The sequence below is a fragment of the Otolemur garnettii genome, unplaced genomic scaffold (genome assembly GCF_000181295.1).
Source record: "Otolemur garnettii isolate 467f Iridium unplaced genomic scaffold, OtoGar3 scaffold00007, whole genome shotgun sequence".
In the NCBI taxonomy this organism is placed as follows: Eukaryota; Metazoa; Chordata; class Mammalia; order Primates; family Galagidae; genus Otolemur; species Otolemur garnettii.
In genome coordinates, this window is record NW_003852402.1 from 35397865 (window position 1) to 35412394 (window position 14530).

At 38.6% G+C, this 14530-nt stretch overlaps 1 protein-coding gene across 2 annotated transcripts in view; it reads right to left on the minus strand.

The window, feature by feature from the left end:
- The window catches only part of TMTC2 (transmembrane and tetratricopeptide repeat containing 2), a 420683-nt gene that overhangs the window by 148525 nt on the left and 257628 nt on the right, over window positions 1-14530 (minus strand). For both annotated transcript variants that reach the window (XM_023509446.1, XM_012814184.1), the window contains one exon: window positions 5449-5570. In XM_023509446.1, the coding sequence (XP_023365214.1) occupies window positions 5449-5570 (122 nt within the window). The remainder of the gene's footprint in view (window positions 1-5448; window positions 5571-14530) is intronic.

The window sequence follows — 14530 nt, forward strand, 5'->3', positions numbered from 1 at the left end:
TTTTCGCCCTTGGTAGAGTGTAGCAGAGTCGCTCCAGCAACCTCCAACTCCTGGGCTTAGGCGATTCTTCTGCCCCAGCCTCCCAAGTAGCTGGGACTACAGGTGCCTGCCACAACGCCTGGCTATTTTTTGTTGCAGTTTGGCCAGGGCTGGGTTTGAACCCGCCACCCTAGGTATATGGGGCTGGCGCCCTACCCACTGAGCCACAGGCGCCTCCCCTAAGATTCCTTCTATATCTCTTCCACTATTTCAGTGGCATGATATAGCCATTATGCGTCCCCTTTTCAGAGAATACATTTTGCAACTTGAGTAAGACATACCCATAATAATCATTCAGTTCAAGTCACAGGAAAAATTACCTTTTGTTCCCTTCTCCAATCTAAACATGGAGTTATAGTGATTATAAGGAAACCAAACAATCCAAATATTGGTCAACACATAACATGGAAACAGCCTTGCTCTGGAGAGTGTCAAATAGAAAAAAGATCTTAACTCTATATAATAACAGTAATAATAATTATGAAAGACCTTGGAAACATGCAGCCTTGCACTTCCAGATAAACTATGCAGACATCATATTGGCCCAGAATATGGGGCCTTTCTGTAGGATCTCAAGTACTTTCACAACTGTAGTTTTATGTGGCCCAATTAACTTTGGCTAGACACAGAAGTCTGGCTCCAAGATTTCATGCAGTAGCCAAAATAAAGGTTTTCTGTATCAAGAATTATTGCAGAGTCTAGTATATCCTGCCTTCTCTCCTACTAACCTGAATCTGGAAAATAACCTTACAGCCAAGTAACTTTTACTATAATTTAAGTCAATATTAATTTTACTAGCTCTCAAAAACTGAAAAATATTTGGCTCAAATAAATGTAATAGGACAAGAAGACAAAAAAAAAATCTAAGTAAGTAAGTGCACACAACTAGAGAACACACATGGTTTTAGAAATAACTATAAAATCATCTAATGGACCACATTAATGGAAATGTTAGTCCTTCCCTTCTCTCTTAAGGCTTGCCCAACTTTAAATTCATGGCATTTGCTCTAGGTAACAAAAGTTGAAACAAGGAATAAATCACAACTTTAGGCAGAGCAATCAAACTCATCTCATGTCTAGTATTTTAACTGGACATGACATTGGTATGAAAGTTCCATGGGTCCAACTATATTTAAATATGGAGCCTTCAGTAACTCTAATGCAGCACTATTCTCCAGGGGAGAGTATGGAATATTTTTATTAAAGGTATAATGTAGGAACTAAAAATGCCAATAGTCTAAACTGATATAGTATGTTCATGACCTATCATGCCTAATATAACAAATCTTTCCAACTAGACTAGTGTTTAAAAGGTAGATAATATCTAGAAATAAGTTATAAAGAGAAGAGGGGAAAAATGTCTTCTCTAGTCTTCAATCAGGTATTCCAAGGCTGGGAAAACTCAAAATTAGCATGGAAAGAAAATTAATGACAGCTAATTTTGAGGTTATATTCGATCCTACTACCTACTATTTAATAGCTAAGTAATGTGTGGGTATGTTCCTTAAATCTTTGAAGCTCAGTTTCTTCATTTATAAGAAGGAGATAATAGTCTCTAAGGGTTATTATCAAACTTCTATGATGTAACATATGCCAGATACAGAAACTTAAGAGATGCACAGCCTTTTGTGCCCACCTCCCCTTCTAGGGTTTTGGAAGATGACTCAGTGTCCATCTATAGTCAGGCACTGAACTTTTCACAATGATCATTGAGGATTAAAGCAATATCCAGCATGAGTAATACGTCTCAATAAGTGCGTTGATTAAATAAAGGGGTTAATATGGGAATGAGTACCAGGGTAGAAGGATAAAAATCTTAAGAAGTCATGACTCCAGTCCTTTACTAACCGTAACCTGTACAAGGGTAGAGAGATAATTAATAGTGCAGTGAATTTAATATACTAAAGAAATAAGTGAAGACGTGCTCCCTGCCCCACGTCTAGTGTCAAAAGACAGACATACATCTATGCCTGTCCTTCACTGTGGAAATGCTTATGATGGACCAGTGCTAAGGAAGTACAGAGAGAGAAAAAAATAACCGTGGGACAGGGTCGGGCAAGACTTCACAGGGGAAATAAAATTTGAACAGGCAAAGAGCGAGAAGGACGCTTCTGGCAGCAGAATTAAAAAGATTTGATCTATAGTCTCTACCATTCTAGGAAACCCTAAATCCTTTTGAACTTTTGGAAATACTGTGAATATTATCCAAATTCTTAGAGAAAAACTTGTAAAAAAAAAAATATACTGAGTGAACCATTCCACTGACTGTGATAAAAAATGATGTTTTTCTTTCAATTTGTCTCACAAAAACATAATTCTTACATGACCATCCTCCTCTGCAGTCTGAGTCTCACACAATTCCATGTTATTTTTACAGATTTTGCCTTTGGTCAGTTTTGATGAAAGGGGAAAACCACCACCGCGTTTCTATTCCTCTTCTCTTGGGACCGGCAGCCAGTTCAATTTTATCACGTATTTTAAGTATTCAGAAGTCAAAATGTGTGGCGTTTTCCACCTTTCCAATGCTGTAATAAGTCCATGGCCTATTAGCAGGCCAAGAAACCCAAAATTAGACAAGGACAATCCATAGGGATCAAAATTTGCCAGATCTTGTAATTTAGAAAGAAACTGTTGGAGAGGGTTGTGGGGCTTGGCATGAGTGTTTGAGCCTCGCCATCATAGGGTTTGTATTTCAACTAATCAGCAAGTCGGAAACTATAACAATCTTGGGTAGGGGGAGAATTAAAATTTTGGATTGTAGTATGAGAGTATTTCCTTCCCTTCCATATGGTTCAGTAAATTAAAACTTTTAAATTCTTTTAAAGCCTTCTGAAAAGAATAAAGCAGTCTTTAAAAATCATATTTTTGGTACAAGGAACTTAAAAATATTCAGGCTTGAAAATTTGAAAAAGACCACATGGCCTCTAAATCCATTGTCGTGGTCTCGGCATATTCAGAATCATATACGTTCAAAGCTTATGTTTTTCTTTCTTCATCTAACTTTTTTTTTTTGGGGGGGGGGAAAGAAGGTAAATCAGGAATCGGAAACTTTGACAGATATTTTTTGAAGATGGGTTTTATCAATATTATTCAAGTGGAAACAATTTAAAATGTTTTTACACAATTTATAATGTTGCCACTTGAATTCTGTAAGAACACTTAGACAACCATTGGGGCAAGAGGTATATGAACTCTCAATTTATGTGGAGTTGTGTAAATCTTAGTTCTATCAGGACAGAAATTGGAAACTTTTTTCCCATGTCATTGAACTACACTAGAATTAGTAGGAACTGAATCAAGTTCCCAAAGCATAGATGAGCTTTCTAGATGGGACAGATCCACTCTTCTGTGTCTGGTTTGGGAGACAATCATTCATAGGGCATCTTTAAACTCAGGTATTCAAAAATCTTTTCTGTACAGCAATCTAGTTTCTCTAGTTCTGAATTCAGCAATTTCTAGCAAGGTTAAGGTAACTGTTTAATTCTGATCTAGAGGAAGGATGTGCTGGGGAGAGAGGGATATGCCCTACATTGGTGGCATTAAGGATCTGAATGCTCCGTGGGAAGGACCTTCAATCAGCCCTCTGCAGTCTCCTCTTCATCCCACCCTCAACTGAGAAGGCTGTTCCCAAGTCCAGAAGCTCTCTTATTTACTTGCTCTACCACTGTGAATCCCTTTCTCCTGTCCTGGAGGTGGGCACCTGGTTGCTGGCATCAGCACAGGCGAGCTCTTAGTGCTCCATTCCTTGGTTTCAACTGATTCCCCCTTTTGTGCCCCTTAACTCCCAGTGTTTCTATGCCAGCAGCTCTCAGCCTCCGCGTCTCGAGTTTCTTCAGGCTTAGTTGCAATAAGCCAGACTTCTGTTCACTGTCATCCCATTCCAAGCCCCTCCAGACTGTCCTGTCCTTGCTCTGACAAACTTTAACCCTCACAACTGCTGACTTTCAAAGTTCAGTTGAAATGTCTTACCCACGGGTCTCCCCTCCTATTTTGATTATTCCTGTGTTTTCTTTCTCAATATTTTATTCATTAACAGCTTTCTGATTTACCCACACGATCACCCACCTCACTCTATCAATCCTTCTAGAACTGTGTTCTTTTGCAGAATATCTTCGGTAATTTCTTTAGCAAGGGTTTATGGTGGCCTAATTTTTATTTCATTCCTTGGGCTAGGCATTCCCTAATCATGTAGGTCAATGCAAAGCCCCAAGTTCGGTAAAGGGGGTACGGCAACAACAAATCCCCAGCAGAGACTTCATCCCCTACTCAGGTCACCTTCCAAAACAGGTAGAACTCATGCTGCCTCCTTACACCAGCAGGAAAACTTATCCTGTTTTATCCTCTCACTGAGGGTATGAATTTCCTCTGCTTTATTTAGGCATCTAATTCCTGGCCTTGCATTGGCCCAAAGCTTTGTCTCCTATTCCAGAAAGAAAGAAAACAAACACAAACCCCCTTCCCGCTGGATTCCCTAACATAAACGAGCTGCAGGATCAGCCTACTACAGACTGCTCTAATATACAATTACTATCTTCACTTCAGGCTCCTGGCAAAATCTCTTAAATACTTGAGTTTGGCTAAGCTTTAAATGTGTATCTAATATTTATTTGTTTTTTATTAATATTGAAGAAATACCAGGGCGTGTAACTAAACTAATGTAGATACTAGATTTGCACTAAGATTAAAACCTAATTCTGGCACTTATCAGTTATGGAAGCACAGAAAAGTTACTTAAATTTTTAAACCATTCCCTGTTGTGTCAAATAAAGACATTAATATTACTTCGAATTAAATAAAATAATCAATTTTGTTGTTCATAATGGCAGACTATTAGCAATTTCTTATGCTTTGAACTAACCCCGCTTTCTCGGAACTGCAGCTTCCAAGAGTGCGTGTCACACAGCAGGCAGTCAATTGATGGCTCTGCCTCTCCTACAGAAGGATTTCAACCCGAAGGAATTCTAGCAGATACAGAGATTTACACGAGGCCAGCTATTCGAAAGAATCAGATTTGATCTGAATTATAGCTCACTTGGGGCTACCCTTGGATTGTGGAACAAAATATTTGTGCGAACACTGATATTAGGAAGATTCTACTGTGAAATCGCATATTTGGAGTTTTCCATTTGAACATCCAGGCTCACAGTCCCTGCATAAGGCCATCCGCTTACAGGCTGGACACTGTGATCCTGATGTAACACAATGATGTAACTTGCCTAAGCCAATTCCCACACGCAAAGTAATACATGTTTCTATATCTTGGGGGCAGAGTTCTATCATTGTATCACCATCATTATATCCTAGCTACCTGAGTTTAATGGGCTAAAAAAGAATACTCCACACCCTATCTCAGTCTGCATGAAAAAAACAAAAAAAACCCTGAATTCTGCAGGGTAAGAAGCTACTCACTGTCAGAGCCAGCAGTTTCCCATAGGTGAGATGGGCAGGGATGTGGTCAGTCTTGGACCTCAGAGATTCCATGTACCAATGCTCAGCTTCAGGGAGCTTGCTCAATCGCATGTACGCTTCACCTGGAGAGAGGAAAGACGCCCAAACTAAGAATACGCATCTGCAACAGCATTATTGTCGTATTTATATTCCAAGGAAATTCCAAGGTGTGCCAAGTTATTTCATTAATTTTCTTCTCTGATTGCCAGAAAACGCATCACAATTTCCACTTAAAACCAGCTCGAGTCAAAAATTGAATAAGTAGTAAAGCTATGATTTTTAACCCAGGAACATCGGCTCCCCAAGCAAGTGTCTTCCATCACCACTTTTTCTTTTATTAGATATGTTTGTTCATTGTTCTGTATAATCATTTGTTCTGTCCTATTTGCACTCATTTATTCATTTAGAAATTGAAGTATTTAGAGACTAGTAAGTAGAGAACTCTCATGTAGGAATTATATAAAAAACTGTAAGATCCTATTCCTCCAAGGTCTTACAACTTACATGAATTGAAAGAACGAAAACTATTTAGGGGCTCGGCACCCATAAATAGTGGTTTGGGCGCTGGCCACATACACCAGGGCTGGCGGGTTTGAATCCAGCCCAGGCCTGCTAAATGAGAATGACAACTATAATGAAAAAATAGCCCGGTGTTGTGGCCAGTGCCTGTAGTCCCAGCTACGTGGCAGGCTGAGTCAAGAGAATCCTGAAGCCCAAGAGTTTGAGGGTGCTGTGAGCTGTGACACAACAGCACTTAATCCAGGGCGACATAGTGAGACTCTGTCTCAAAACAAATAAATAAATGAATCAATAAATATTAAAAATATTTAGGTTTTGAGATTGAATTTTCAGGTCTTTCAGAAATTATTTGCCTGTTCGTTTGAAAGTCCAGTGACTACATGAGAGTTATTAAGCCTGCCGAGTACTCTGTACAAAGCTAGTCTAAGGTCTCTCAGCTATTAGTCATGACTTTCACACTTTCTAGCTACCCTATTTCATTTTATGACAGCCCACCAGGAGAAAAAAGTTGAAAAGCAAGCCAAGCGTGTATCAGTTGCCCGATTATCATCCTTTTCTTCTCTCTTGTATAATCATTATGTGGAAGAATATTCAACTGATGGGAAAACCCATACTTGAGATAATTTGTATAATTAAGTTAAATTTGTAGTTTACTAAGTACTGCAAACGCAGATAACTCCTTGGTTTCTGAGACTAAGTGATAGACTGGTAACTTCATTATTTTCCAGACAGGCCTTGATAGCTTAATTAATCCTAATTATGATAGTTTTCTTCAGAAGCATAATCTGAGGCTTTTCCTACATGTATCACCCCCATTGGATGTACATTTTGGCTGCAACCATTTTTGTTTTAATCATATTTAGTTTGTATTAACACAGTACTCTCACGACAAATACGTCTGATGAATTTAATGGGCTTGAATCTCCGGACCTTTGGAATGCCCTTTGCTTGACTGGTTAGTAAAAACTATTGCTGACAAATAAGTAATAAGCACACAAATGTATGTCTCTAACTTAGACATCTCTCTAGAGCTATGATCAGTCTTTATACTATCATAAAAATTGTAAGTGAAAAATATTTGATTTTTCCTCAAAGTTTAAAATATGTTTAACAAGTTGGTAAGATTAAATCAATGTTTAGGGGAAATACTTAAGCAAAGACCAAATTGTGGCATGGAATACACAGAGATGTTTCTAGTTGTTAAAATGACAGATTAGGAATATATCTGTTTTTAATTTCCATAAATTCCTGTGATAACTATTGGGCTTTTAACGCCTCTATAAAAACTAGCACACTGTCAAATGGATGTTTTAGAAGTGCTGAACAGTATTTCCCAGAAAGCAGAGAGTAGTTTTTCCTAGGACATGTGAACCACTCTTCATGTTAAAACAAAACTAGATATGATCTACACAACAGAAAAGATGCACAAGTCCTAAAGTACAGAAAATTTAAAGCAATTAATGATAAATTATATACAAATATTTATCTTTCAAATGGCTTACACAGCCAGGTAGAAAATGGTCTTGAGCCCTGGTTCCCCAGGGAGGAATCAACCTGAAATTCCATGTTGGATTTTTTTTTTTTTAATATAGAATCTTGATACTCTGTTACCGTAAACTGAGTACATGGCATCATAGCTCACAGCAACCTCAAGCTCTCCGGCTGTAACAATCCTCTTGCCTCAGCCTTCCGAGTAGCTGGGACTACGGGTGTGCCCCATAACCCCATTACACCTGGGTAGTTTTTTTTCCCTAATTTTAGTACAGAGGGGGGGGGTCTCTCTCTTGCTCAGAGTTGCCTCAAACTCCTGAGCTCAAGTAATCCACCTGCACTGGCCATCCAGAATGCTGGGATGACCAGCATGAGCCATCGCTCCTGGCCTACTTTGGCTTTTCTAGTGCTCAAAGTTTTTGAAAGCTGTGCAAACTTTGCTTTTAATATAGCTTCTACTTTTCATTTATAAAAATATAATTAATATTTAGAATAACAGTATGTCTTTAGTACAGAAAAAAGTATGAGAGAACCCTTATTCCAGAGTGTGTTTGAGATTTAAATCTTTGTAAGATTGAAGTTGTTAAAGTGTAAAAATCATTTCAGAGAGCGTATTAGCTTTTCTCCATGTCAGAAATCTCTTATTAAAATCTATCTTAAACATTAAGGTGCTAAAGAATTAGTGGCCGGACCATTTTTTTCTGTTAGAACTCATAAACAACTTGTTAATGTGTAAAGCTTGTGAAACAGGAAATATTAAAGGGCTGTACATAACACAGTATTGCATCTCAGCAAGTCTATGAAAACGGATAAATAACTAGCCTCCTTAGCACTACTCATTACGACTCAGAAAAACCTCGCGTAACCATCCATTAATATGGATAACAACAATCATTAACTGAGTGTTTACAGTAAGTTTGGGTCACGAGCTGTGGGGAGCAAATGCCTGTCTTCTATCCCCACTCCTCTTGTCCCATACCTTCAGGCATATAGAATTTTTCTTACTTAGCCTCCTTTGAACGTGTTACCTCACTTAACCACCATCAACTCTTTGTAATAGGCTTGCGAGATGAATTTTTTTTTAATTTTCTATGGTAGTTGTTTTCTAAATGTATCTTGTGACTCATTAAAGCATGTTACTAGTTGGCCTGGGCTACAAAAACAACTGGGAACCAGAGAGGCTCAGCACCACACTAAAATATCCTAAGCATATGATAAAGTAGCAAAGCTGCGATTTAAACCCAGGACCACCTGCTCTCAGCACGTTGCCTTAACCATCTGGTAGAGAATCATCCTAAACTTGCCAACACGACACAACCCCCCACCTCCATAGGAAATTGTTTTCCAGCTTGTGCTACTTTGGCCAGCAGGCTGATTTCATTTTACCTGGGTCTTATCTATTCAATCAAAAGAGTAAGGAAGAGCAATGGTCATCTGTGGCTGACCCTGAGGAACGCTTCATAGGTGCACATAATTCAGTTCTTAAGAGGGAAATATGAGAGACAGAAGATGCTCCTTAGTTCTAAGGTTAAACAGAACACAAAAAGGGTCTATAAAACCAAGAGGCAAAACCTAAAACGCATGAACACAATCATGGATAAATCCAAGTAAGTTAAAAGGACAACTCAAAGATTTAAGAAACAACACGAGAACAAACACTTGGAAGCTCCCCGGCCCTGGCAAGGTCACAGCTTTACATTTCCCATTTCTAATCCACAAGAGGGACGATAACGCCCATTTTATGGATGGTGAGGAAGGCTCAGGAATGACAGGCGACTTGCATGTGGATAGTTAATATTCCTATTATGAAAGGATTGAAGGGCGCAAAGGTTTGTTTTTTCCATTGCATCAAGCTATCTGCCAAATAAAGTTTATTGAATACCTACTAACATCTTAAATACGTTATCTTTATACCTTTACACTATCCCCACACTGCAAATAACATCAATCTCATTTTAGGAATGAAGTAACTGCAGCTCACTGGGCATAACTGACTGACTCAAGGTCAAAAACAAGCAAATATCCAACGGATTCACATTAGAGTTTTCTTGGCCTCTTTGCCCTGCACTATTTTACCCAAATAATATCAAAAGTAATCACAGAGGAGATAAAAACAACTGCGTCTGTAGATTTACTTCTAGAAGAGAATGGTACATATGCAATCCTTTAAGCTTGATTAAAATGCTAAAATCATAAAAAATTCCATAAAGGAAATGGCCACGGGAAAAGAAAGTTCAGTCAATTCAATAAGGAAGGAAATAAAGATCCTTGGTCAGGGATAGGGTGGGGGGAGGAGGGGGAAGTGATCTTCTCTGGCACTATAATTTTTCTTAACTTACAATAATAGAAAAATGTCTATGATGCCCAGGAGGAAAGAAATAATGACGACAATTTTTCCTTCTCATCCTGAAAAAAAATGACATAATAGAAGCACTTTCATAAGAATGAGAAGATTTGCTGTGCGATGATGTAGCCGTCAAGTTCATCACCCAGATTTATTTCCGACTCACTCACAGACAAAAGGGATTTGGATGTCGCTAGGCTGGTTGCAGGCAGACATAAACCAGTTTCAGATGTAGAACAAATAATGTCACTCTTCCTCGCCAAGAAGCCCCAGGTCTCAATAACCAAGGCAAAGGCTAACTGCTTAAGGAAAGAACGCTGGGTTATTGATGATGTAGGAGTCGACATCTCACTGATTCTCATGTTTCAAATTACTCAGCTCCTGCTTGCATATAAAGCATAGAGCCTGCAGTGGGAAGTCCTAAGCCTCAGGGGAGATCCTCTACTTCAAAAATATAATCTTTTGCGACTACCCTTTCCAAAAGCGAACATCCCCTCCTCCACTCCTCATTATTAAATGTTTAAAAAAAAATTTTTTTTTGATCATGTATCTCCCTCCACCACTCTTAATTATTAAACGTCTTTTTTTCAAAGAAAATTTTTGAACGTGTACCTTGCATTTCAACTCAGGTCAACCCACAACGCATAGGATGGAAAACTTAAGATTACTAAGATGTCATTCGTGGCTACTTACAAAAAAGTTCATCACTGGTTTCCCAAGTTCGCTCTTAGGTGCATGTGAAAATCTTTTTTTAAATTTTGATACTTATGAATTTGATTTAAACTATGTTACAAATGGGACTTCATAGACATGGCTTAGAAGGAAGAAAAACTTAAGTAGCGATGAGCAAAACTATGGCACAGATCCAGCGATCCCCAGGTGACCGAGAGGAAGACGGTAACGAATTGATTCACGGACCTAGCCATAGTTTAAATACAGAAGTTTCAAAAGTTCGTTCATTTAAACACTGCCAGACAATGGGAGAGAAAACCTGTTTTTATAAGAGACCCCACACAATTTATAGCACATTTTCTGGCGCCTAAAGAATAAAAAAACTTAGAAAACCACCCTACGTGCTTTTTAGCAGGCTTCCTGCTACTAATACAATGAAATCATCATTGCCAATATTGGTCGTTTTAGGACGCTTCGCCAAAAGAGCAGGCATTCTATCCCAGTGCACCCAATTTCTAGCTTCTCCAAGTTTGAGGACTCGCTGGTGGTTAAGGTGCTCATTCCATTTTTAAGGAATGCTTATTTTCCAACTAAGGCACCAGGTTTATTTTGGCAGTAGTTATGTTGACTTTCTAAATGTTTTGGTTATTTTTCTTTAAATGAGCACTGCTTCAGTCATCTTCAAGCTCGCTATGTGGGGAAACTGTGGCCTTCCGACTTCAAGATTGTTCTTTTCTTAAGCACCAGAGGAGGTAAGAAAAGCTTCATCTTTCTCTGCTGCACGCTTGTTAATAAAAGATTTGCTCTGTGTATTTGTTGTCGGTCAAAAGGCTACAGGTAAGGACTAGGAAGGTCACAAGTTTCCTTAAGCTCACAGGTGACCTACCCCTCTGGTCTTCATTATTTCTTTTAATATATATTTGTTTTCTAATTACTAACATTATTCCTGCTTATAATGGTATAGATCATAATTTTATAAAATTGAAAGGATTTTATCACCCACAGATAGCCACTGGCAAATTTCGATGTTTTAATAGAATTTTGCATATTGAAAAAAATTAATTGTATGCCAATATATTTTCCTAGTTTTGAGTACTTACATTCACTGTGGCATTCTTATTTTAAACAAAGCTCTGCCAATTTTCTGAAAATTCAGTTCCAATGCTTTCTTTATTCAAAGTCTCCCCCCAACCTTTCATGTAAGTACTGCACTTACTTCAGCAATTACCTTTTTATAATTACGTTCTTTTCTTAAACACCTATTATAACTTTAGAATACAGATGCAGCAGGGTATGCATTCTCCTCTAATTATAGTTTTTCTTTTCTCTCTTGTTTTAGAGCGTAATTTATTCGTAAAATAATACTTGTGATGAAATCCAATCATGAAGATTTAAAGTTTTTTTCTTCATTCGTTAATAAATTTCTAGTTTTAAGGAATACCAATGAAATAAAAGTATGCCAATACAGAGGCAAAGACAATACCTGTGATATACACACACTTAGATAAACCTGACATTATTTCCTTGCTTTTTTTGTTATGCAACATAAATACCCACGTGCAGTCTTGCTCTGTCGCCCTGGCTAGAATACGGTGGCACCATAATACCTTACCACAGCTTCAAATTCCTGGGCTCTGATGATCCTCCTGCCCAGCTTCCCAAGTAGCTGGGGATAAAAGTGTGTACCACCACATCCACCAATTTTTTCCACTTTTTGTAGAGAAGACATCTCGCCCTTGCTCGAGCTTGTCACAAACTCCTGAGCTCACGTGATCCTCCCACCTAAGCTTCCCAAAGTGCTAGGATTACAGGCATGAGCCACTGCATCCCACAAGTTTCATTTTTAAAATGAGCTACTTATTCCATATGAAATGTACTTTGTCACATTAACTAAACATTTAGTTAATTGTCCTACATCAACTGTTATAAAAATTTCCTTTCTTCACCAATATTTAATCCCACATTTATTACCTACATAAACCTTACATAAATTTCTGTTTATAGAGTTTCTACTTTGGTTTTTTTGTTTGTTTTTTGAGGTAGAGTCTCACTTCGTCATCCTCGGTAGAGTGCTGTGGCACTGTGGCTCACGGCAACCTCAAACTCTTGGGCTCAGGTGACTCTCCTGCCTCACCCTCCCAAGTAGCTGAGACTATGGGCGTCTGTCACGATGTCTGGCTATTTTTTAGAGACAGGGTCTCACTCTTGCTCAGGCTGGTCTTCAACTCCTGAGCTCAAGCAATCCACCTACCTCACCCTCCCAGAGTGCTGGGATTACAGGCATGAGCTGCCAGGTCTGGCCTAGGGTCTCTACTTTGTTCTACTGGTCTACTTTTCTTTTCTTAAACAGGTAAAATGTGGCTCTAATCACTGCAGCTTCTTCATATATAAATATATATATATATACATAAATATATACACACATGTATGTTATATGTAGACACATACACAAATAATATATATATAGAATTTATGTGTGTGTATATATATATATAATTATTTTTTTTTAATCTTTTTGAGACAGAGTCTCACTCTGTTGTCCCGGGCTAGACAGCCATGGCGTCATAGCTCACAGCAACCTCAAATGCTTGCGGTCAAGTGACCTCATGCCTCAGCTTCCTGAGTGGCTCAGACCATAGGCACCTGCCGCAATCCCTGGCTAATTTTTCTATTTTTAGGAGAGACACGGTCTCACTCTTGCTTAGGCTGTTCTTGAACTCCTGAGCTCAAGTAGTCTACTGGCTTCGGTCTCCCAGAGTGCCAGGATCACAGGTGTGAGCCACTGCGCCCAGCCTCTATTCTTATACCAACAGCTCTGCCGAGTTGCTCCAGATACACTTACACGGGTTCTGACTGAAAATCTTTACGGACCATTTACGGGATAGGAACAGACCAAGAAAACATCAGCATGATTACAGAAGAGGTAACTTACCACTGGACAACACACTAACAAGTATAATGTGTTCTAAGGTGAAGGGATTAGAAGTAAAATGAAATATTATCCAAGTCTTAACTTCAGGAGGGCCATGAAAAGGTTTAATTAGTAAGCAACTCTTTACTAGGTCCTGTAGCATTAAACTTGAGGGAAAACCCCTGAAGCCAAAAAAAGTAGATACAAAACACATACAGGAAATGCAGAGCAAAAATGTTTCATTAAGTCAAAACACTGTCAAGAAATAGGTTAAATTAAGGTTTAATAACCAGAATCCATAGAGAACTTAAACGTATTAGCAAGAAGAAAACGAGTGATCCCATCTCAGGGTGGGCAAGGGACTTGGAGAGAAATTTCTCTAAAGAAGATCGGCGCACAACCTACAGATATATGAAAAAATGCTCACCATCCTTAATCATCAGAGAAATGCAAATCAAAACTACTCTGAAATATCGTCTAACTCCCGTGAGATTAGCCTATATCACAAAATCCCAAAACCAGAGATGGTGGCATGGATGTGGAGAAAAGGGAACACTTCTACACTGCCAGTGAGAATGTTAACTAATATGTTCCTTTTGAAAAGACATCTGGAGAACACTTAGAGAACTAAAAATAGACCTGCTGTTTGACCCTGCAATTCCTTTATTAGGTATATTTCCAGACAACCAAAAACTGCATTACAACAAAGATATTTGTATCAGAATTTTTACTGCAGCCCAATTCATAATTGCCAGGTCATGGAAGAAGCCCAAGTACCCATCGATCACGAATGGATCAGCAAACTGTGGTATATGTACACCATGGAATACTATGCAGCCATTAAGAAGGATGGAGACTTTCCGTCCTTCATGTTCACATGGATGGAGCTGGAGAATGTTCTTCTGAGCAAAGTATCACAAGCATGAAGGAAAAAGTATCCAATGTACACACCCCTATTATGAAACTAATTTACACCTTTTATATGAAAGCTATAACCTAATAACAGCCTAAGAATACAGGGAGGGAGGAGGGAGGGGGATTGGAGGGATCACTTCTGAGGTTTATCTTACAAGGGTACAAGTGAATCTTTCTAAGAGTAGAATGTG